The sequence below is a fragment of the Ostrinia nubilalis genome, chromosome 8, assembly GCF_963855985.1.
Source record: "Ostrinia nubilalis chromosome 8, ilOstNubi1.1, whole genome shotgun sequence".
Taxonomy (NCBI): Eukaryota; Metazoa; Arthropoda; class Insecta; order Lepidoptera; family Crambidae; genus Ostrinia; species Ostrinia nubilalis.
This window is the reverse complement of record NC_087095.1, coordinates 2961520-2983654: the sequence shown is the minus strand read 5'-3', so window position 1 is coordinate 2983654 and position 22135 is coordinate 2961520. Positions and strand designations below refer to the sequence as shown.

At 34.9% G+C, this 22135-nt stretch overlaps 1 protein-coding gene across 1 annotated transcript in view; it reads left to right on the top strand.

The window, feature by feature from the left end:
* Nucleotides 1–370: 370 nt before the first annotated feature.
* LOC135073724 (tolloid-like protein 1) overlaps nt 371–22135 on the top strand; it is a 113773-nt gene continuing 92008 nt past the window's right edge. The window contains exons 1-2 of the mRNA XM_063967880.1: nt 371–499; nt 13198–13446. Of these exons, the coding sequence (XP_063823950.1) occupies nt 13254–13446 (193 nt within the window). The 5' untranslated portion in view covers nt 371–499; nt 13198–13253. The remainder of the gene's footprint in view (nt 500–13197; nt 13447–22135) is intronic.

Here is a 22135-nt window from a genome sequence, read left to right as displayed (position 1 = left end):
TAATGCTTGTCATATTTGTATACCTATGTTTGTATACCTATTACAAATAAATAAATAAATAAATATTTTGTCATACCACCACAAAAAGGCAAACCCATTTTAGGTACTTATCCTTCTATCTGGTTCAGTCATTAATGTAGATCATATTGAGCTCGATTTTCACTTTAGACGCTCTACTCGCCGCTCAAACTTATGTCAGTAAAAAGTTAGATCACTTTTTAAACGTAACCCTTCGTGTTACATTTATGGCACAGCCCCGCTCAACTTTTCATCTAGTTAACTATACTTTTTAATTTTCTCGCGTGAAATATTAACGAAATGGCCAGTTAAAACTTTTCTCCCTATCAGTACCCGCGGCGTAGTGTGACGGGACGGTGTCAGTTGTCCACAGGACCCCGCCACGCGTATCCGTCTGTGTGATGACCGCGAGTGAGTGATTTACAATCGAGTTGCGAGTGAGTTGGCAGTGAGAAAGTTGGTCACGTGATTTTTTCGGGATGTGAGTATATGTTTTGCAATTTAAGACGGACTTAAGTGAGTTAAATAATTCGAATTTCTTAGCTTTGTCGAGTCAGTTTGTTTAAGTAATGATAAGTGAATGACTTATTGCCTTATGTTGTTATCTATTTAGTTAAAAAAGTTGTTATCAGCACAAAATTCCAAAAACGAAGTTAGAGATCTTTGTAACTTTTAATTTGACATAAGCAATTATTATTGCGTGGAGAATGCTTATGCAAATATAAATCAATTAGGCTTAAGTATTTATAATATTTAATACTCATTCGTGAATTCGTTTTCTTTTGTAACGAGATGACACAACTCTTAATAATTTTTAACACAGTCGGTCTTCATAATGATCTGTGTATTTGTATATCATCGGGTTTAATTAAGGTATAGCAAAATGTTTAAAAATAATCATACCTATTAAAAAATCTAAATAAATCAATAACAGCTATACTCGTAAATTCATATACCTAATTGAAACAAAAAACGTCTAACGCTGTTTATGTTGTTACAATTAAATAAGTCACAGAATAACTAGTCTCTTACTACAAGCTTTGCATGCTGAAAAAATGGTTAAAAATTAGCTATTTATAAAGCTTACCTATTTAAATAAATAGTTTGCATAACATTAATAATATGTTCATTTATGACTGATTCTGTAATGTTGACTGTGTATCTTCTATGTATTTTCACGTGGCGACAAAATACATAAGATGTTTAAAAAAAGTTTTAAAAACACTAGATAGGATATAGACTTACATAGGATTCAAAGGCCTCTTCCATTTCATACCAACAAGACAATAGCCTTTTGATTTTTATAACTACTGAACTTTGCGAATCTCGTCGCTCCATTTTACTGGATTCCCAACTTCCCACGCTGCGCTTACTGAGCCACGATTTTCATCGAAGAACTATTAATCTTCAGTAAAGCTTTCCTGAAACAATTAAATAACTTCTATTTTTACGATAGTAAAAGTTGTTCAATACATAAAAAGAACACAAAAGAAAATTAAATGTTCGTTTGATTTTCGGTCTAAAGATTTATTATTTATTTATTTATTTATTATTTATTTTGGAAGCAATCAATTGCTCAGGTAAAGAAGAACGGTCATCTGCCGTGACCCAGACCACGACAGAAACAAAATCTGAGGTATGCCTCAATATTTGATATTTTTTATCCATTAAAATTAAAAGTAGGTACATTTTTTATATTCGAAATCCATTGCTAACATCAAAATATTGCCTTATGTAACATAAGTGCAGTTTCAAGCACATTATAAAAAGCTTGTATGATGCTACCTCAGATGCCCTCTCTCGTCTTTACCCCCGCTACGGTTGATTTAAGGTCACCCTAAAATTCAATTTCGCATTCTAAAATGTTTGATAGAGACTTTAAATATTATTTTTTCATAAGCATATTTTAAATATTCTCCACTCATTCACTCAGAAAATAGCAAAGGTACTTATCGTTTCGTTTAATAAGTGACTCTAAAGAAACATTTGATTTCAAATTGTAGAGCTAAAGAATTTAATTTACAGCTTCATATAAAGTAAATTTATTTACCTAAAACTAATTTAAATATGAGTGACAAGCATCAAGCGCGAACTCTTGAATTTATTTAATTATTGCCCAGATCAGTCACCGCAGACGGCACCTGCTTCAAATTGTAAGCTACAATATTAAATGTTTGTATTTTACTCGCAAGTACAAATGTTCAGTCTCTAATTTCAGGGTGCCCTTTGTGTATTATTTTTATACAATGTAACTGATTATTATTCAAAAGCAAACAAAGAAGACAAGCTTTTTTTTAAACAGCAAAAGGCAAGTACATAAATGACTGCAATGAGGGTTTTCGCGAATGAAAGATCCGCTAAATGGCGGGACGTGGATGTGGGGTCTGACTGCTGCGTGATTGGTGGATTTTGACATATCTGTCAATGTCATGTCAAAAATAACCAATCATGCAGCATTTGGACCTCGCGTCTACGTATTGCCATCTGGCGGATTTTTCATTCGCGAAAACCCTCATTGTACCTACACGTACATGCAGTCTAGGGTGGTACATAGGTACGTGTCTGTTAAATGCCTATTCATTCTCAACTTGATTAAACCCAAAGAAATGATGATCTATCTCATCATTTCTACTCACGTATAAACATTATTAAAATATAATGCTCAAAACTCTATCTATCCTAAGTATGTGGTCTTTATCGAAATTGCAGTCACTAGTCTTACGCCCGTATTCACAAACATTACTATGAGGTCTCACAGTGTGCGTGGACGCACAAGGTGACACACGAACCAATCAGAGAGCTCTTTTCAACGCTGTTCGTTCGATTTGCTGCTTCACCTATGATAAAATCATAACCTACCTTCTGGCGCAGTACTAGTCGGGTAAAAAATCTACCAAGTTTCGAGCTTCCTTCTGTAATATACACTTTAGAGGCTCTATTCATTTCACTCTACATACACTTATAGGGGCTTTAATTCATACAATTTACCTTTTATATGCTCGTCAATTCATACAAAAGCTTAATTCCGACATTCGGTAACTCATTGAGATGTAAATACGTTTGCATGGATTACAATTGTTTGAGGATTGTATGAAAGGTCCTTCCTCTCGACACCCACATTACGTATCTTTACGCCTCCTCCCTTTCTAGATTGGTATTTAAACTGTTATAATTATAAATTAAACTGGATAATAAACAGTTCTCCGGTACGCGGCCTCCACTCCAGATCCTTGCTGCCCCATCGGCCGTCAGTTCTGCGTACTATGTGCCCTGCCCATTGCCACTTCAGCTTGCTAATCCGTCGGGCTATGTCAGCGACTTTTGTTCGTTGGACGCCCACCCACAAGGTGGACCGACGACAATTTACGTTTTGTCAAAATTAATACATAGAATTAATACGAGACAAATGTAAGTTAAAACGAGTCTTGTTGCTTTCAGTTTGTGTATCATATTATAAACTAAGTAAGTAGGTAAATAATTAAATCAAATCATATAAAACTTTGATTACAAACTGTTTTAACAATATAATTATCTATCCCACATGGGAATCGAATACAGGACCACCAGACCAATAGAATGAAACTGAAACTATCAGATTTTATTTTTTTCTACACATTTTTGTTGTTCGACCGTATAAAGGCATCATACTTCGTACCAAAAATGCGTAATTCTCATCTAAACATAAAGCGTACAACACATTAGCGCAGACGGGCGAATACGAATAGCGATCCGTCCGGTATTCTATTGCCGTCACCTGTTACGATTTACGGCGAACATTAAGGTGAGCATAGACTAGAGCAATTCTATGTAAGGGTGGCTTTAGACCAAACGAGCGAATGCTCACTTTATTCCCACTCTAGCAAAGTTATTTGTAAACAGAGATAGAGCATTCTTAGTTGTTCTGCCTTTTTTACAAAGATTCTAGAATGCTTGAGCATAAAATTATTCTATAATCTTTGTGTTCTTGGGTTTGTTGATATTCGCGTGGGGTAATCGCTGAAAGCCAATTTTTGTTTACACAAAAACTTTTGTTTTTTTGGTCTAACCCACCTAAATATAACTTTCTTGCAAATAGTAAAATTTATGATGTTTGGTTTGCGACCAGGGTGATACACTAGACATTTCATATGCTCGTTGTTCTGTTACAAGTGAATGCTCCAGTCTATACTCACCTTTACGATTTACGGCGAGCATTACGCGACGTTCGCGCTGTCGTTACAATGGCGATATGTATTAATTTTGACAAAACGTAAATTAGGATGTCATGTTTGGTTCCGTGCTTAAATGTAATTTGTTCGCGCGGGTACAATCACGTACGAAAAGGTACAAGATTTTAATAAAATGTTGAAGACTAGCTAAAGACCTACAGCAATAACATTATTCGTTAAATTTGGATGCGTTTAGAAATAAATACCATCACTCCCAATAGTGGCGAAGCAGTAAAGAAAAATGTTGCAAAAACGGGAAATATTTAATTAAAAAAACTCATCCACGCTAACCAAAATATTATGTTTCAGTATAATTTCGCGCTACACCAATTAAGCCTTTTGTTTATTCCTCACTTTCAGGATTAAAATTATTACATTATTTTTACGACTACAACAGTTAAAATGCAAATCGTGTACTGATTTACATTCAAATCGACGGGGTCGTCAAATAATGTACGCGCAAGTCCATAAAGGGAATTTGTTAAAAAAATTACAATTTGTGTACAATTGTAAAATTGTATTTTAACCCCGACTGTCCCGCTGCGTAGGCGGTGGGTAATTTCGTTATTTTGTTGTCCGTGAGAGCGAGAACCGTTTTGAATTACAATGCTTACACAAAATAGACAGGTATGAAACGTTTTGTCTTTGTACACGCCGTATATTTAAGACAAATATTACCAGCAAATGTCAAACGTCACCCAAATGATCAACCATAAGCGATTTTAACTGCCTCTGTGGTCTAGTGGTAAGACCACCTGCTTCAGACGCAGAGGTCCCGGGTTCGATTCCCAGTGGGGGCAGATTTTTCTGTTCGGTTTGGTTGGTCCGCCTGGCTAGCTACCACCATCTTATCTAAGTCTGTCGCCATAACAACAATGTTCACAGCATTGTTGTGTTCCGGCAGTTAGAGGTAAGATAGCCAGTTCCTCCGTGGTTGAGGATTCCAGGTGAAGCTCGCTTCCACCTTCGGGCTGATCGTCACTTACCATCAGGTGAGATACAGGCCATGAGCTTCCTCGTTGTGGATTAAAAAAAAAAGATTCATTATTAGGCGTATGATTTCACCAAAAACTTTTTATGCAACACAAGGTAGGTATTTGATCGCAATCGCACCATGTTAACTGAGATGCAGTCTAGGTGGTACATACCCACTCTGTAAGTGCCTATTTAATATAAATTGCCTTGAAAAGGCCCGGATTATACTCGTGTTCGGGAAAGACTGCAAATAGCGAATTCTAGTCCTTACGAGAAACAAGATTTTTTAGTTAGTTTTAAAACTTTAAAACGAGCAAGACGTTGTTATTAATGATTACTACTGAAATAATGAGTAAACAGATAACAATTTTTTTTAAGTAGAATGTAGAGTCAATCGAGTTTAATAGTAGGTATATGGCAATGAAAAAATACTTACAGATAATATTAAACGGGTTTATTTTATCAATTAAGAACAGAATTTGACTATACTCGTAATCTCATGTTGGATTAAAAAAAGTCTTCGTCATCGCCAGCGCCTAACGCCCGTATTCACAAACGATGCTTGCTTAAGTGAAGCAGCAAATCGAACGCACAGCGTTGAATAAAGCTCTGTAATTAGTTCCTGTGTCACCCTGTGCGTCCACGCGCACTGTGAGACCTCATAGTAATGTTTGTTAAAACGGGCGTTAATACAAAAGTAACCGCGCTAAAGGTAAACTCTTACTTGAATCCACTTCGCCAAAATAAAGATCACTCGACATAAAAAAGGGAAGCAATTCAAAATAAATACGGCAGAGTGACATCAAACAAATAGCTACATCCACGCTAAAACCACATTCAATTTGAAAAAGCTCGGAAGATCCGGCAAAACTGTAATAACTTTACTTACTGCTCTCTACAATCTTGTCTTTTACTCAAAGCCCTTTTTTTCTTTTAGGCTGAGTTGCACCACCTTATTTTAACCGTAACAATAACAATAACCGGTGCTTTTTGTATGGAGTTTAACAGATTTTTGACGTTTGTTAAGTTAAAGTAAAATGGTGCTACTCAGCCTTACTCTTTTTATTTATCATGATAAGACAATATTCTTAACCATACAGCAATTATGCAGGAGTAGATATTATTATCGTGTTTAAAAATTAAATGTTGTCCGAATTAAAAAGAAGAAATAGAAGCTCGTTGATAAACTTTTCATGTGTTGCATATTTATTTTTGGAACGTTACTTTATGAGTTTTTAGATTATTTAAGAAAACGAAACTAAATCTTACTTCATGACTGAAAAAATCTGTAAATCAGTCGCAAGTAATCGCTATCAAGACAGGTTAAGTCGTAATATTAACGCCCCACTATCCCCCAGATGTGCGCACAAAGAAAGCAAATGCTTTATTATTGGAATGTATCTCCCTTATCACTCGACGATAATAGCAACCGCTCCACTCATTCCGCCGAGCAAAACAGCGTAAGTCCACTTTTCACAAAAACAAAAACAACTCTATTCTAACCACCAAAGACTGCTTATTCACTGGAGAAATGAGAGCAGTTGTAAAATGAACACAAAAGCAAAGGTCAAAGAACAGTGGTTGATTAGTTGTACCGATTGTCTGTACTTAGAATAAACGTGCTGTTTTCTGATAAAGCTGTTGAGTTCTGCTATTTAATGTGCATGCTGTTATTCAATGTTTGATGTTTGCCTCGATGTATGCACAAGGGCTAATTTAATTTATTTACAATTACTTATAATTTACTTATCTCATTGAACGAGGTCTAGTCACCTCATGATCGATTGATAAGCCTGTGACATTTCCTGACGCTTTACTTCAACATTTTCTCTTTAATGAATCTTATCTGTAATATATTTACTGTTAATGTAAACCATGTTTTTGAATGTTAAGAAAATAACGTAAACCTGTCATAACGGTATCCCAATATTTATTTTATCCTTCATTTCTTTTTCTTTGTCCAAGGGGAACATTCTATTGAAAGCTCTAATTTTAATGGACTGAATTCTACAGCTGATCTATCTACTGCTGTTCTGAAAAAAGAAATAGTGTAACATTTTTTTGGCTTAAGAAGTCCCGAGATTATGAAATAACTAGGTTAACACAGTGCTCTACAAAAACAATGTCAATGCCATGAACTGAAGACCTTGAGTAAAGCGGTGGATATGTACCGTATCCTCATTTGTTTCTGGCCGGGCGCCGTGTCCGTTGCGTTTAGGATGCCGCGAAAACAAAATTGCGGGTTACAAGGTTTAGAACTTCGGCCGTCAAATGTTGCTGAGGTTATACAAATCAAAATAGGTATTAAAAACAAAGAGGGGCTTACGTATTACAAAAAGTTCCGTTGAACACTTATATACTTTGGTAAAATACTCAACCGACATGAGTCGATAAGATAAAATTCTCCTAGTAAGTACCTACCTATTTTAAACTAGCAGGACCGGTCATTGTGGAAACCCTTGGGGGAGAATCTTCGTCTAACAGCAGTCTTTTGCCTGAAACAAACGAACGAATGACTTTTACGCCTGTATTCATAAACGATGCTTGCTTAAATGAAGCAGCAAGTCTAACGCACAGTGTTGAATAGAGCTCTGGGATTGGTTCGTGCGTCACCATGTGTGTCCACGCGCACTGTGAGATCTCATAGTGATTTTTCTAAATACGGGCGTTAAATTATTTGCTTAGGCACAATATCACTTCTATCTTCTATCTGAGCACATTTGACAGATTCGTAAAAAGGTTGGCGTTTCTATGATCTATGGATTCGGTTAGTGGTTGGCTTATAAACGGGTAGGGTAAGGTGACATAGAAAGTAATAATCAAATATTATAAACAAGATAAAAGGCTACTGTAATATTCAAACAAGTAGCAAAATCATCAGCACAACCGAGTTAACTAGAGGTTACATACAATGAACACTATCTGAACACAATCTTAAAAGGTTAAATGGGAAAATTAGTTCATTAATACGATATAAGACGCTGTTAACCAAAAATCAAATTGTATTTAAATAAATAAATAAGTTATTCCTAAGTATATCCTACAAAACTAGAAGCACGTGAACTCGACAGAAGCCAAGTATAATCGCTCATCTTTAGATTTTAGATATTTAATCTTTCGCAGATAACCAAATTACCCTCGAAATACGCTTGATTAAATATTTGCCCTTCATTAGAGATTGATGGACTATTTAAATTAGACAGTAACGAACTGGATTTTGATATTACGAAATTAGCGGTGATTCATGATGAACAATTAGATTAAAGATTTCCTTCTAAATGGACGGGGAATTGATATTATTAGACAGATACTTAATGAATTTACGTTTCTCCGAACTAAAAATTGGGAGTCAACGTTGGCTTAAAATGTTGATTTATAAATTTGTGTTTGCCACTTAAAGTTACGTTTAAGGACTATTCACCCTTATAACTTTATTAATAGTGATGACTGATGAGTTTAATGGTGGTAATGCCGCTGAACTCTATTGGCCGTTTTATCAAAAATTGGAATAATTATCATGCTATAATTATCAGAAATTGGAATATCACGTTAGAGGAATTATAATTGTATTAGTGCGAACTTATGCGTCTTATTTGAATAGTTATGTCCTAAAAACGGCCAAGCTCGAGTCGGACTCGCAGTCGTATTATTATATCTGAAAACTGTATTTTGTCTAGCCGGACTCGAATCTAACTGTAATCGAACAAAAACGAAAACGGCACCGTTGGCAAGCCCAACGATCTTGGTATCAGAGATTCGGGGAACGCTAGTTTGATGCCCGTCGACCGCTGAACTATTGTGGGCAACCCACTCCACCAACACAAATTAATATAGCTTTGTTGTAGGGATTAATAGAGATTATTATCTTTCGAAATTAAAGGGCATCTCAACTGTTACTTACATGGTTTTGATATACAGCTGGCAGACGAACAGACAGAACGGACATGAGAGGCTTAGAATGGTCCCTTGGGTGCCCCTTGGGTTCGGAATCAACAAAATTGTAAATAGGCATTTTCGGTCACCTTCAAAAGTCAAATGCACAAGCCAGACGCGTCACCCAGACAATCCCCAGCCGATGACGAGGGTGTGCTTATTGGAATACCTTTAGATGTTTACCATTTAAGCGAACGCAAACATGAAAAGCACACTATGGCTATCTAAAATCGGTTTATATTGAGGTAACCTGAAAAATGGAGGGAAAAACAAATTATCAAAGTGATTTGTGAACTGAGATATTAGCAAACACAGATATAAATTCATTCATCTAGCAAATATTTATTACCGTTTTTTACAAACTTGGCCTAAGTTAAATTGAATGTGAAGGCAAGTGCCATGAAGTTTTTAAGACGGTATCGAACCAGTAAACACTATGTTCCTTTAACTAACCATTTTGTGTGTTAAACTAGTTTTAATATCGCGCTTAGATTAAGGAAAAATACTTAATACAAAGTTGGTGTTATAAATCAACCGATTATCATCTGAAATTCCCAATTTCATAATAAATTACCACAACAACAATATTTGTTTCTGAGAAGGACCGCTCTTATCGCCGCCCATGACCTTTGTTATCAGTAAGAGTACACAGAGCTTGATGTTGAATATTTTTTCGTCCTATTTTTACATTCTTGTCCCAAAACTTTTGGATAAATTGAGTGGATATTGCTGGAAATTATCTGGCTGCCCTTTAGATTAAGATTCATTAAAAAGTTGTTGATGTATTGTTTTTCATTGTTTGTATTTTTAACTTTGATGACGAATTGGAGCTATGGATAAATATTCTACAATTTATCGTTTTTTATTTCCCACACGTTGCGGGTTTTATTTCCACACAATTCAAAGATAGATACAATAATATGACAGAAAATATCAGGGTATTAGTGAGGTTTCATCTTTTTGACTATGGTAATTAGAATTTCATTTTACTATCACTTCCAAATTCAATAGGTCATAAATCTTCAAGTTCGCTGAATAATCTTGATGTCTTAGCTTAGTCCAACCATTTTGATGATAAAAAACAAGCTCCGGTTGAGCTTTATAGTCAAGCCAAAACTAAAACTAAAACCCAAACTATATTCACACTAAGTTAGGGAACTCAAGCTCGACAAGTTTCTACCTTATTGTGGTCGCTAATCATCGCCTCAAAGAGGTATTCATTCACTCGCTTCACTCTAAGAGGTATTCGGTACTCAATAACAAATTATACGAGTCAAATACAACAGTCCCACAAAGGTTTCTTTAGACAAAATTATTAAACATAATTGGCAATTAGTGGCTTTGAAAGAATACGTTTGATAAATATGCAATGAATAAAGAATACTGTTAGATAATTTACTGTGAGAAGTAATAAGCAGCTTAGCAGGACCGTTCTTAGCTGAAGCCGTGGCTGAAACGAACGAGAAGTAATAAAACTTCAGCATTTCACAAAATATTATGGAGACATTGTTTTTTTCATTTCCTTGGATATTTTTACACTACGCTTCTTATCTAGTCCCAAACTAAGCAAAGCTTCTACTATGGGTACTAGACAACGGATATAAACATACTTAAATACTTTTTTTTTTCATTTGCACTGATTCATGCTTGGCTATGTTCATAATGTAGAGTTCTAATGGTAAAAGAGTTTTTTAAATCAGTCCAGTAGTTTCAGAGACTATTCAAACAAACAATGAAATCTCCACTTTATAATATTAGTGTAAAAAAAACCTCTCATTCAGTGTCGCAAAGATATCCAAGTACTGCTACAAAAATTAATTCCATTCACATTTTGAATGATATAAGACCAAAATCGAAAACTATAAATCAAGCAATATGACTTGGAGCAATTCTTTGACAAAAACTTGCGGCGACCGCCCCTAACTACATCAACTGAACCGGAACCCCCGAAGTTCTGTGCTGACAGTACCCAGTGGGTACTACCCACTAATCATCACTTCAAAGGGACAGGCCGCTAACAATCGGCCGTGGTAATCAACGAGTTTGCTGACGTCAAACAATATTTGAAGTTCAACACATAATTCCTTGAGGCTTCAAGATTACTAAGCTAAGATAGGTACATTCGAATATTATAGCTAGGTCTAGAATACAATAACTCATTTCAGCCAAATGACGTCCACTGCTGGACAAGGTTTTCCACAGTGAACAGTCCTGCGCTGCCATAGAATACAATATTCATAGGATATTACTTTTCTATAATAAATTTTTGAATTTGACTGCAGGATCTATTCGATGAGAATGTGACTGACTACTTTTTCTATTGCACTGCATTGAAATGCCACAGTAAAAAAAATAAATTAACATTCTATCTGTTAGAGATCACTTCTTAAATAAAATACATTCTATCATTTTTGTTGTTAATTCTGATTAGTTAGTTTTGTATGATTTACAGAACAGAGTATCCAACTATGATTTAGCTTTTTGATTACATAAGTATGCTATGGAATCATTATGTACTTGTACGAATTATCGTTTCATTATGTATTTACATTCTACCATTCTGAAACTGTTTTCGGACTCTGCAAACTTATTCTGAAAATTGAAATACTTTCCATTATGTTCCTAAGTCTCCGCCATTAAATAAAGCGTAGGTTGCGTAACTAAGTGTACCTCGAGTAATGCCTAAAGTTGTCTGTATGAAATTCTTAGCATACATCCGTGACCCGGCAACAGGGTAACATGCCTTTGACAATGTCAGTGTCTTGAGGGAGCACTTAACTGTATATCGTGGAGGTACCATCTTATTTGGAAACTTGTATCGTTAGGAATCATGAAGACTGTCGTTTTCTTTAAGAGAATCTCGTCAATTGTTTTTGTTTGCTTTTAGAATATTGGAGTAAATGGCTACTTGAATTGGGGACCAAATCTTGGAGTAAGATCTCTGATCACTGATCACTTTGATCCCTGGATTAGATCACCCAGGTGATCAAAGTGGATCCTAGGCGACACTTTGGTGTCCTTTGATCACTCTAGCTTAACTTCTTAAGACCGAGATAGTTTGACGACCTTCAAAAATTTTCTGGCAATAGCTGAATTAACACAGTGGGAGGCCCACTTCCAGCCGTGGACTGCATTCGAATGAAGTATGGTAATAATTATAGTTCTTTTGATATTAAATGCCAAAGCAATGCTTGACTTGTTTTAAAATAAAATGCCCACATCTTTTGTGACCATTATCCAGTAAGAAACTTAGTAAATTCTTCAGTACAAACTGCTCTATCTGCTAAATTATTCACTTAACTTTTAAGTTTTAACCAACAAAAGAAATTAAACGGATCCTAAGATAAAGTAAGAGATGTTAATCAACCTTTAAAGGTTAAAGGTTAGCCCTTCTGTGACACAAGCGTACCGCTCTATTTGTTAGCAGTTGATCCATGTAAATAAGATTAACGGTCCTCAGTTTGGACCAAGACTTGTCCTAAGTTTGTCATACAAAAGTTTCCATCATGCCCCTTTGGCCGCGTCTAATCTGTTTGTAAGCGTCTGACGTCATGAAGTGTTAATTTGAGCATTTATTAGCAAAAATATACGCCCACGCTTTATTTCTTCTCAATAAGATTGCTTTTTTAAATCTCTTTTACGCGGCTCTTTCCTGCTTTGGGGTATTATTTATAGGCCAATACTGAGAAGAAGCAGCACAAGAACATATTTAAATGAATTTGATTTACTCGTTAAGAATATTAAAAAGTGTGCAAGCAATTTAAGAGCTAATCGATGTTACATGAATTAAATTTCAATAAAATCCAGACCGTGTCTAGACAACTTCAAATTCACCCTCAGTAATCAAATTACATTTTATTAACCCTGTTGAATTCACGCGACTGAACGGTTTTGAAGGATTGTTAATAGATTTTATTGTAACCTTCATCATAGATCGTATCTATACTTCTCCGATCAGATTTCTCAGAATAGCATGTCCAACTATTTAAATTAAAATTACTTATTAGGGTACATATGAATGTAACTTATTTCCTTTATCTAACCAAATTTTCCTTTGTTTCAGATACCAAAAAGGGAAATAATGTCATAGTGTATCAAGTGTTCAAAATACAGTCAAAAATGACTTCCCAGTGTAGACGTCCGTCCGTGATGGCGGTTGCTGTGATAATGACGATTGTGTTAAGTGTCGTGGCCGAGGTAACCTCGGTGGAGGGGAGGGAGGAGCCCCACAAGTTCACCATAGACGAGCTGCTGTCTACTAGCTATGAGAACAAAGATTCGGGAGACCTTGGATTGGATCCTTGTAAAGCTGGTAAGTCATACCTACTATCCATTTTCTTCTTAATTTAAGCAAATAGTTATCACCTAAATTCTTATTGTAGGTTTTGCATTAATTCATGATGCCATAATAAATGTAGAACCAGTCTGATTTTTGTTTGTAAAGATTTTTACATCAGAGAATTCGAACATACCCACGATTTTTCGACTATAGTTTATCAAGAAGATCATCAAAAAAATTCTTCAATTGAATCTTAAATAAGGGGTAAGTATTATTTTGCAAAAGCCTGTAACTTCTATTTATATCAGACTAGCTTTCCGTCCGCGTGGAATTTTGTCTGTCACAGAAAAACTTTATCGCGCGCGTACCTGTATCAAAAACCGAGATAAAAAGTATCCTATGTCCTTTCCCGGGACTCATACTATCTCTATGCCAAATTTCATCAAAATCGGTTCATTGGTTTAGGCGTGAAAGCAAGACAGACAGACAAACAGAGTTACTTTAGCATTTATAATATTAGTATAGATAGAAGTAGAGAAGTATAGATAGAAGATATAGATTTACACAATTATTTTAAAGATTTATTCAATAACCCCTTACTTAGCAACCATCCACGAAAATAGTGTAGGCACCCAAAATCGAATCGAAAAATAAGCGTATTATCTCGACCCAATTGTCGCCGGCTGTTTGGCGTTGTTCGAAAGGTTGAATGGGACCAAAAACATAACACAATTAATTGTGTCAAAGGAATAAACAAAGCGGACCATCGGAACAAACGCGGGTCCCTCGGACCGGATCCAGCAACAGAACACCTTATTATTTACATTGATTACTCAGTGAATTCGGTGTGTATTTTAGATTGTCCATTGTTGAAACGTCATCATATTTTATAGGAATAACACGTTCAATCCCGCACTTTATCTGAAATTACATTCATTTAGGTACTGCCCCTCTATGGCACATTTAAGCTGCATATTCTTCAGTTGTTGTTGTGTAAAACTCTTTTTAATTGAAATTATACAATAAGGTGTCAACTAAAATGAAAAAAAAAATATCTGGCCATATTTATAACCTGCCTTTTCTATTGAAATAAAAATATTTCATCGTTATCCACCGTTTAAAAAAATATTACCGCTATAAAACGGCCAGTGACACAAAAGTCAATCGTTTTTAGAATCAATTTCCGCTAAATCCTGTCCTTCACACGCTCCCGGATTCCCGTTTTATCAGAGGGTTGGTATGACGCCATTGAATTCTGTTTTAGCACTTTTTAATGGCAACCCAGAGCGATTAAACGCTCACACTGTTCCAATTTCAAAACATTTTTTTTTTCAACTAAACATTCGCAGAGTTTATGAAGCAGATACCAGCCAGTTATTTTTTGCGCGAAAACACTTCGTTCCACTTCTTTAACCTTAATTAGTACAGTTTACCTGGATTTTAGACCTTTTTACGCAGAATTCCTTATCAACAAGCATTCTTGAGAAATTATGGGCCAGAAATATTTAAGAGAGAGAAAAAATAAGGAATCTCTTAAACATACAGTAATGTTATTTTGTAAGTTATGGGCTGAGTTGCACCACCTAACTTTGACCGTAACTATGACGATAACCGGTGTTTTTTGTATGGAGTTTGACAGATTTTTGACGTTTGTCAAAGTTAAAGTAAGATAGTGCAACACAGCTATAGAGTTTAATTCTATTTCAGAATACGATTAGACATTTTTAAATAGGTATTTTTTCATTCGGATTTCGGACATTTCAAATCAAATCAAATCAATTTATTTGTATTTTACAAAGAGTTGTTCCCTCCAAAAAACCGGTATTATTGGCGATGTTTCAATATTACATGGACATCGTCCTCACTAGACTGTCAGCAGCTGATAACTGTTATAAAAATATAACATGCACATGACAATGTGTTGCCAGTGATAATGCATTTCATAGTTCATTCACTCCGGTTATGATAGAGCTGTATGATTAACTTTTCATATGCAAAATATAAGAGAAAGTCTGTTCTGAGAGTTGTTACTTACTTAAATTAATAATAATTAAGTATCAAATATTTCACGACTTTTTCTTTCAATAATATCAGCATTATATGCCGCTTCACGAAAATATATAAAGTAGGACTTACATTAATAGGCTTTCAAATTATTAAGCTCTTTAGAATATCAATTTAAAATTTCATTTAAAAATATTCTCTTAAAAGCTAAATATTATGCCTAAAAGAAGTTAAAATAAATACGCATTTAAAATTCTTGACCGGCGTATAAAGGCGCATATCCACACACGTAGCGCGCGAAAACCGTTCACAATCGACAAAACCGGCGAAGTTTATCGTTCCGAACGGACACATGCCCGTAAATTGGAATCTGGCACTCTATAAACCTTTAAAGTCAATAAAGCGACCCTCATCAAGTCGACCGTAAAAATCGCACAATACCAGGTGACGTATTTTTGAACCGTCCGAATTTCGATTCGCATACGAAATCACGGGGATCGTTCACGAGAACGTAACATTACGATTTTGGAAAATAGGATTTACGCGAATTTTACAACTGAGTTACGAGAAGAAGAAAAATGGACTACTAAAGAAGAATGTTCATGGTGAAGAATGTATTACGTACTTACATTATTAGGAATAGTTTTTTAGGTAGTTATTGTGATTTTATCATAAACTAGCTTTCTGCCCGCGGCTTCGACCGCGTAAAAAAGGGCTGTTTTTAGGCTTTTCCCGGAAATTTGTTCGATTTTTTCCTCGAAAAAAGTATTGGTAAAATTGGTTCAGGCGTTGTTGAATTATGCGCTTACCAACACATTTTGCGATTCATTTTTTATATCATAGATTAGGTTATATTATATCAAAACCACTGCCTTAGGATCAGACCCAATGGAAAATTATGCATTTACAATCCAGTTAGCGCTAGAGTATTATTATCCTATCCTACTAATCTTCTATTTAAAAATCGTTTAAAATTTTAAATGTAGAAGATTCAAAACGCGCTTCCATACGATAATTTTATTCAGATGGACTTCTACTACTTCAAAAATACGACTAGTGTGACCTGGCGATTCAGATACGGTGTGTGCTCGCCCTTATTTTGGGCCCCTATTTGCTTTAGTGCTGATAAACATCTGGAAACACTGACGAGCTACGTGTTTTATACATCGAAATGTGTTTTGGATTCGTTTTCGAGTGAATACGGGTACCTTTGTCTGGACAGCGATGGAATCAAAGGTCGACGAATTGTTGATTGGATACAACAAATGCCTAAATTAAAAAATATAGGAATTGGTTTATAAAATCTTGGAAATGGAAAAAAAGGAATCTTGGAACGATGCTTTTGTTACACTATGAGTATACTATTATACTCGTTACTATGCGTATAAGCTTATGTACAGTCACGGAATGAAAAGGTTCGTCAGTTTTCAAATTGATTCTTTCAACGAATCGCGAGCACATAATTACCTTTTTAAACTATGTTACAGAATAATCTCGAGTTAGAGAAAATAATCTTTAACTGTTCGTCAGTAAAGTTCAAAATTATTCAGATCAAAGTTGTTTGACGATTCTTGTCAAGAAGATTATTATGATTGATAAACTAAAACCTTCTTGTTGGTTCAACCTGCCATTATTATTTCTATTAAATAAAATAAAAACTATTGTCAATTGGTCAATGTCATCATTGCATTGCACTGATGGGATAGAAAAATAAACAAGCAAAACCTTATTCCGTGCCTTATTCGTTAACAAACGTCATATTTATTTAAATGTTAGCAGCACTGTTTCTTGCACTGTTATGTTGGCAGGTTTGACTCTTACAGTACCTAGTGCAAGCGAAAACCGACACTAAGGTGACGAACCTTTTCGTTCCGCGACTGTACAACTTGTGATAGGTACACAAGTAGTAGTAGTTGCACAATCATAAGCTATTGTAGCGTCGTAGATAGTTGTAGCACGTAACTTTCTAATCCGTAGAAGGAATCTAACTAAAAGTCAGCGGTTTTTCGTAGCACAGTTCGTAGTAATCACGTAGCATGTTGTATACCTACAATATAATATCTATTACACATAGTTTTTGCGCATAGCTAGCTAACAGCAAGGACCACTAGAAATATCCAATCGGAAACCAAACGACTCATTTTTTGTGTCAAAATCCATCCAAAATCGTTTAGTATGATCATTAACAAGCTCTATCCAGTGTCTAATAATAGTTTTTGGTCTAATCTGAACACAGCTATACCAAAATCGGTGCTTAATTGAATTTTTAAATGGAATTGAAAATATATTTGATCGAAAGGCGTGGAGTGGAGCCATTACTTTTAAATTTAGGGCCGGAGCTCCGGTGAATGGGTAAAAATTAAGTTGAATTGAATTTAAAGAGAATCCAACACTTTTGGTGTTGATAACGAGCCCTTTGACTTCGTTAATTACATTTACAGGGAATTTGAACTGCAAATATACATTAATTCTTTTTAAATCTTTATGTATACTCACTGATTAATCACGAAGTCTCAGAAACTATAACACATAGTTCGTTCGTTTCAGCCAAATGACGTCCAATGCTGGACGAAGGCCTCCCCCAAGGATATTTACAAACTTGAAATTAGACAGGTTCTTCATAGGGTGTAAACATCCGCTAAGAACGAATTTTACGAAACTCCACCGCTAAAGGGGTAATGGTAAAACGAGGTCCACGTAAACATACGAAGTCGCAGGCGGCTGCTAGTAAGAATATACAATTGAATTAAAGATTGGATTTAATACTTTTTATTTTGTATTGCAAATAGATTTCGAAGTCGTAACATAGTCATATGAGCACTCGGTCCGTACCTCATGATTCTGCAAGCAGTTTTTTACCCTAAAAAGGGGTATTTTTTCGAAATACAACATTATTTTCTCTTAAGTCTGACAACTACGAACGTCTTGATACCACGCATGTCAGCTCAAGGTATATTGATAAATAATTCATTTCCAAACCCAGAGGGAAGAAAGTGTAAGGCGGAACAAATATACGAGGTAAAAATAACTGTAGGTACCTCGTAACGTTCATGCTAGTTAATATATCTTACGATCGCTTATTTTGGCGTCTGTGGGTAACCATATCTTAAATCTTCACTATATTTTGCACGCGGCTTTTCCATCGTGGATTTTGGTCTCTCGTAAAAAATATATGTTATGCTGAAAAATATTTCGTTTCATTGAATTTGATAAGTTATAATTTACCTATACTATGATTTGCAAAAAAAAACTAGTTTATTACTTGTATAAACTTTTTAAATAATGTACTACCTAGGTATAATAACCTACACCAATTTCAACACCGGAAAATTACGAAACATTCACAACACCGTCTTCAAAGTGACACAAACCATCTTAAGGCATCGCATATTCATAAAATTCATCGTCCATTTTCATTAACACTAGAAAGGCCGCCGTCCCATTTTTGTCCCACTCGCGAGTTTGATCGTCTCTAACTTTTTTATTTTTCAACGAAAGTCCATGAAACTTTTTGACTTTTTCTGATTTATTGAATTTTATCATTTTTTAATGTTTTTGATACTATAACATTAATAGATTTTTTTTTTAAATCGGTTTTACCTAGAAGCGCCACTGGGTCAATTTTGTCCCACCCTGGTATTTACCACAATAATTCGATGAATAGTCCTTTTTTCGAGGAGATACGAAAGTAGAGAGGTGAGGAGAGTTTAGGTGACTCGTGACAGTGCAGAAATGTAAATATATTGTACTAGTTCTTGCCTGTGACTTCACCCGTGAGAAATTAAGTTTATCATAGAAAGACCTAATTTCTTGACACTTATCGTTGCTTGTTGACCAAATAACTGAATATTATTCTAAATTATAGCCTATATTATGTTATTCTGAAGTATTAACAATTAAACTGCAAAGTTTTATTAAGATCGGCTTAGTATTTTTTGCGTAAAAGAGTGAAAAAACATCTATCGATCTAACCATGAATCAATACTCACTTAGTTCAAGTTCCAGGCATATATCCACCCATTCATCCTTCCTATCCATTCATCAGTCCATCCATCCTTCAATTCATCAATATTTATTAACCTTTACATTTATAATATTAGTAGGAAGGTGGCTTCTAGACATAAGCCAGTTCATACATTGTATGATTTGATACATTTTTAAAATGTGTGACTTATAAAATTTTGAAGATTAAACGTACATACTTTCATTGTAATTGGTAAAAAACTTTACAGTTTGTATACAGATAACAGAAAAATAACCATACCTATAGAAATTCCTAAACACATAGTACACCAGAGAGACAAAAAACCATACAAAAAAACTTTGTGAAAAATGTGCACTATTATTTGTAAGATGTTTATTTTTTCTTTAAAAATAATAATGACTAGTTAAAGTAGTAATTTCATTATTTTAATACAGTATAACACCACGTAATATGTGACTATTTTTAAATGAAACCAAAAATGTCTGACTTTTAATAATTTAAAATTAAAATTGAATACATTTATATTTTTAAAGAAATAAGTACATATTGATTTAACTACATAGAAAAACCTTTTTTTAAGGATACTACAAATAGTTTTAACCATAATATTCATGCCTGAAACTAAAAAATGTTACAAAATACATGCTGGGACAGAATTGACCCAGCGGCGCTTTTAGGGGGGTCGTAATCTTCGGCACTTCTAGTGTTAAAACATTTGCAGGGCTTGTAATAAATCCCAATTATTAATATTTATTACTTTCCGCCCACTGTTTACTTTGTACAATGCCAGTTGAGTTAATATTTCCATAATTTAATTTTGCGGAGTGAAAAAAGGCGATTATTAAGACAGCCGCAATGGTCCCATGGCCCTCGTGTAAAATGTAGAGTTTTTGTACGAAACCTGTTGCGTAAATGTAATGGATGAAATGGAAAAACTGACTATGTAATCCATGGGATAAACAGCATCCAAAAAATAGTTATAGTTCTTGCAACTCACGAAGGCGAGTGAGCTTTACTTGTGTGTGTACGTGTACATGCACATAATGATAGTGTAATGTCTATAAAAACTTCTGAAAAACAAACAGTAGCGAGCCACCACACAATATGTAAAGCTCACTCGCCTTTATGAGTTGCAAGGACACACTTAAATTAAAAATCAATAGTTTCAGGATCATTTCATCACGTTTTCCTTCCTTAAATCTAATGTTTGTATTGTGTAGCAAGTACATTACTTTTAATGTAAATTGTCTGAACAAATTATATTAACCTAGATTCTTTTTGCTATCTTAAATTTCAAGTAAATTACAGAGGGATGTGGTATTTCCACTAAAATTTCAACTAATTTTTCTTATCTCAATAACAATAAGGACAGAGTTTCACCCACAAATAATAAATACATTCCCATGAGGTTTGTTGTCAACATTTACAGCATCTGATGATGATTGATTTTCAGGGCGTCTATTCAAAAACGCTGAATCAGCTCGTAATATTTTCTCTCGATTGTGTCTCGATAGACCCCCGCCACAATGACCGGCTTAAAATTGTGACAGAGTCCGTGGAAAAAAACTTCCAGATTGATGCGAGTTGTTTTAAAATTATTAATCGTTAAAAAGCAATACTTTACTATCATACATTAATATTATTAATTAGGTTAATATGCCGTTTTTATCCTATTTCTTACTCTAGGTGAGTTACTCGTCTACCGTATTTAGTTTATACTTTTCAGATTAACATACTGCTAATGAAAATTTAGGCATTCTCTCAATGATCATAATTATTATATTCGATGTAGTTAAGTCTCCAATTATTAAAATCAAACTTGTTACATCCTTAGCGTCATTAAAATTCGATAGCTGTGAGTAACTTTAACAGAATGTTAGAGAAGCGTATATCTCGCATTCGTTAATGGTCTCTAAGGCTGAGTTGCACCACCTCACTTTGACCATAACTTTAACGATAACCGGTGTTTTTTGTATGGAGTTTGACAGATTTTTGACGTTTGTCAAAGTTAAAGTAAGATGGTGCAACCCAGCCTAAGTCTATACAACTCCTCAGGCGTTACGCGATACACCCAATCCTTTTAAAACGCAAATCAGCAAGAGGCACGCGTCTCTGAATACACCTATTGTTCAAACATGCGCTTCCCAAACTGCGGTCGGCTAAATCTTAAAAAAAATAGTAAAGAAAAAGTTAGACAGTTCGATAGTTGACAATTATATGGCTTACTCATTTATCTAAGTTGTGTCTTATTTAATGTGACTTCATATGCACCTAGATGTAAAGTTATGAAGTTATGAAAAAAAAAATAACTTTATCTCAATTGAATCCAATCTTCGTGCGGCTAAGAGGTAGGTACTCGTAATTAATTAAAATGTTAATTTCGATAAAGTTATAAAGTAATTTCTTGCTATTTATGTTCCACAAACATTTAGAAGAATAGAATGCATTTTTTTAAACCCGCTTGTTAGGTAGAGTCAGTTATCAACGTTTTATATTTAATTTTAGCCTATAAATTTACCCCAGTGCCTTCATCATCATCACCATTTCAGCCATAGGACGTCCACTGCTGAACATGGACCTCCCCCAATGCTTTCCATGTTGATCGATTGGTAGCGGCCTGCGTATAACAAGTTATTTATATCCAAAATGGGGATCATAAAAGGTTTGGGATGCGCAGATGTAACACGAGGGGAAAATTAATTTCGTCTCGCGCAGCCGTAATTCTACGTTTGG